Source organism: Calidris pugnax, unplaced genomic scaffold (assembly GCF_001431845.1).
Source record: "Calidris pugnax isolate Ruff unplaced genomic scaffold, ASM143184v1 scaffold34, whole genome shotgun sequence".
NCBI lineage: Eukaryota > Metazoa > Chordata > Aves > Charadriiformes > Scolopacidae > Calidris > Calidris pugnax.
The window spans coordinates 5240790-5243529 of NW_015090771.1; the positions used below are offsets into that span (position 1 = coordinate 5240790).

General features: G+C 50.8%; 1 protein-coding gene and 1 long non-coding RNA gene across 2 annotated transcripts in view; one reads left to right on the forward strand and one right to left on the reverse strand.

The window, feature by feature from the left end:
• Positions 1–2690, reverse strand: part of ETNPPL (ethanolamine-phosphate phospho-lyase) — a 15608-nt gene extending 12918 nt beyond the window's left edge. Inside the window, exons 1-3 of the mRNA XM_014941110.1 lie at positions 2635–2690; positions 384–502; positions 85–244 (exon numbers count right to left, since the gene is read on the reverse strand). Of these exons, the coding sequence (XP_014796596.1) occupies positions 85–244; positions 384–502; positions 2635–2690 (335 nt within the window). The remainder of the gene's footprint in view (positions 1–84; positions 245–383; positions 503–2634) is intronic.
• The window catches only part of LOC106887539, a 55769-nt gene that overhangs the window by 52240 nt on the left and 789 nt on the right, over positions 1–2740 (forward strand). The window lies entirely within an intron of this gene.

The following is a 2740-nucleotide window of genomic DNA, read 5'->3' on the forward strand; positions in this document are numbered from 1 at the left end:
CGTCCCACTCAAACGGGCCCAAAAAAGGTTTAAAGGGAAAAAAAAAAAAAAAAAAAAAAAAAAGAAGTAAATATTGAGACATACCCAGAGTTAACAAAATAGCAAACAGAGAGTTTCTCGGGCAGGGTGGCCGTGAGGCGCTGCGCGTACTGAACCAGGTTGTCGTGCAGGAACCGGGAATTCGTGTTGAGAAGTTCCATCTGTTTAGTTGCAGCCTTTATCACGTACGGATGACTGTGGCCAACTAAAGAAGTAAATAATTAGATATTACTAGCAAGCAGGCAGTTATTGAACCGCAGAAGGGCATTCAGAGCAGCACAGTGAATGTCATCACTTGGAAGAAATGAGGGAATAGGAGCAGTCTGACAAGCTGAACTGCTTACCATGTGCAACATTGTTGATACAGTCCAAGTATCTTTCTCCTTTCTCATCAAACATATATTGGCCCTGAGCACGCACTATCTTCAGAGGGTCCTTGGCAAAGAAAACTTTGCAGGAAGGCCTAAAAAAAAATTATATATATATATATAAAATAACACCACTTTAGTTTTCTCAGTTGGTCCCCCTCCTTTGAGTGTTGAGGGGGTTGACGTTTTGCAGCTCTGGAGACAACTGCCTCCCTCTGCAAAGAGCCTGTGAGTGGTTTAGATGGTGGTGAAGGAGGGCACTTGCTGAAAATAAAAACAGCCCCCGGGCACCTCCCCAGGCGCGGAGGGAACAGAGGTAGGGTGTTTTCAAAGCATGACTGTCTGCAAGTGGTTTCACAGGAGCACAGCGACTGCCAGTCATTCCAGGTCCTTATATGTCCTGCTGCATTTCTAGGCTGTAGCTCTGTTTGTTTCCATGCCTTATGAGCATGTATGGCCAATTAACTCTCTGGGAATCAAACTATGCTGTTAAGCATTGTTTTATACTATAGCCAAAAATTCATTGCGCAACGGATGACTGTACCGTATAGAGGTCACCTTCAAGAACAAAACACTAATGCCTTGCAGGCTTTACTGTCAGAGGTGCTGAGCAGGTCCTAAAAATCTCAGTGTCTCATCCTGGCTGCTTTGGATAAATCTTTAAAAGTGGCTTTTTATAAGCACACAAATCGCACTGGCTTCGTAAAATTATTCAAAGTACTTTCTAAACACTCTTTTTTTTTTCTTTCATTTCTTTTTCTTCCCCTCTTGGAGAACATGACAGCTATGTAATTAAGTTGAATGCTATTACTAAGCAGAAGGAAAGTCTTCTGAACTTTTAGTAGTGTTTATATGGCCTCAGATAAACACGGTCGTTTCCAGGTAACTCAGACAGCGCTGCTAATGCATCCCTGTGGTCACATATCTTAAGAGTATGAACTTGTAAAGCCCAAATGTGAATCCTAGAAAGTGAAGGTGTTTACTGTCTCATGGTTTCTAGCCCTGTTGCACAGCTCTTTTTCTGACCTCTTCGGCTATTCCTCTGGTACAGTTTAAAAGCAGTGCACATCAGCATCGGGCACTGCTTGACTACAGCTTTTTCTTCTGTTAGGGGTCAGTCCCTTTCTGTGACAGTTTCATTTTGTGTCTCTAACACAGCCCAGTGCTGTAATCCCTGCACAGGCAACAGCCCCTTAACATTGAGCTGGCTCCTTAAGAAAAGTTTTTGTGAAGCCATAACTTATGAATCTTTAGTGAGCCTTTTATACATCCCACCCATTTAGGACGCAATCAGCAAATAGCCAGCCCTGGCTTTAACAATTATCTGGACTTATTTTTCACTTGGAGACACCTACAGAAGTGGGAGGAAATGATAGAGCCCGGCAATACAGTGGGAGCAGAGACAGACCACGGCTCAGGTCTCAACTGCCAGCAGCCTTCCTGAGCTCCCTCCCTTAGATACAGCTTCAGAAATCTCCTGAGCTTCAGTTAACACATCATCTCTCTGCTTTTCAGGAGGATGCACCAAGCCCCCCCGCACAGCCCCGTCCCAGGGGTACCCCCGGGTACCGCTGCCTGGCTTTGCTCTGTTAAAAAAGAGCCACAGCTGGAAGCGGCGTCTTAATGAAATAGCCCCGAGACGTGGCGAGCTGAGGGGCTGGAGGTCCTCTCCTTCTCCCCTTCCCCTCTCGCCGGCCTGGGGGGGGGTACGGGGGGGCTGCCCGACCCTCACCCCCTCTGCTCCCCCCTCGGGCACTGACACTGCCGGGGAGGGGGAACATCATCTCTCTGCTTTTCAGGAGGATGCACCAAGCCCCCCCGCACAGCCCCGTCCCAGGGGTACCCCCGGGTACCGCTGCCTGGCTTTGCTCTGTTAAAAAAGAGCCACAGCTGGAAGCGGCGTCTTAATGAAATAGCCCCGAGACGTGGCGAGCTGAGGGGCTGGAGGTCCTCTCCTTCTCCCCTTCCCCTCTCGCCGGCCTGGGGGGGGGTACGGGGGGGCTGCCCGACCCTCACCCCCTCTGCTCCCCCCTCGGGCACTGACACTGCCGGGGAGGGGGATCATAGACTCACACCCCCCGCCATGGGGCCATGGGCAGGGAGACCTCCCCTGCAGCAGGTTGCTCAAAGCCCCATCCAGCCTGGTCTTTAACAGTTTATCCTTCTCCTCCTCCCTCCTCCTCCTCTTCCTCCTCCCCGCTCCCGGCCCCGCCGCCCCCCCCCTTACCCGATGTGCTTCCTGCGCAGGGCGAGGGTCTCCTCCTTGCTGTAGCGCTCCTCCATCCCTACGGCTCGGCTCAGCTCGGCTCGGCACGGCCGGGGGCTCCCCCCCC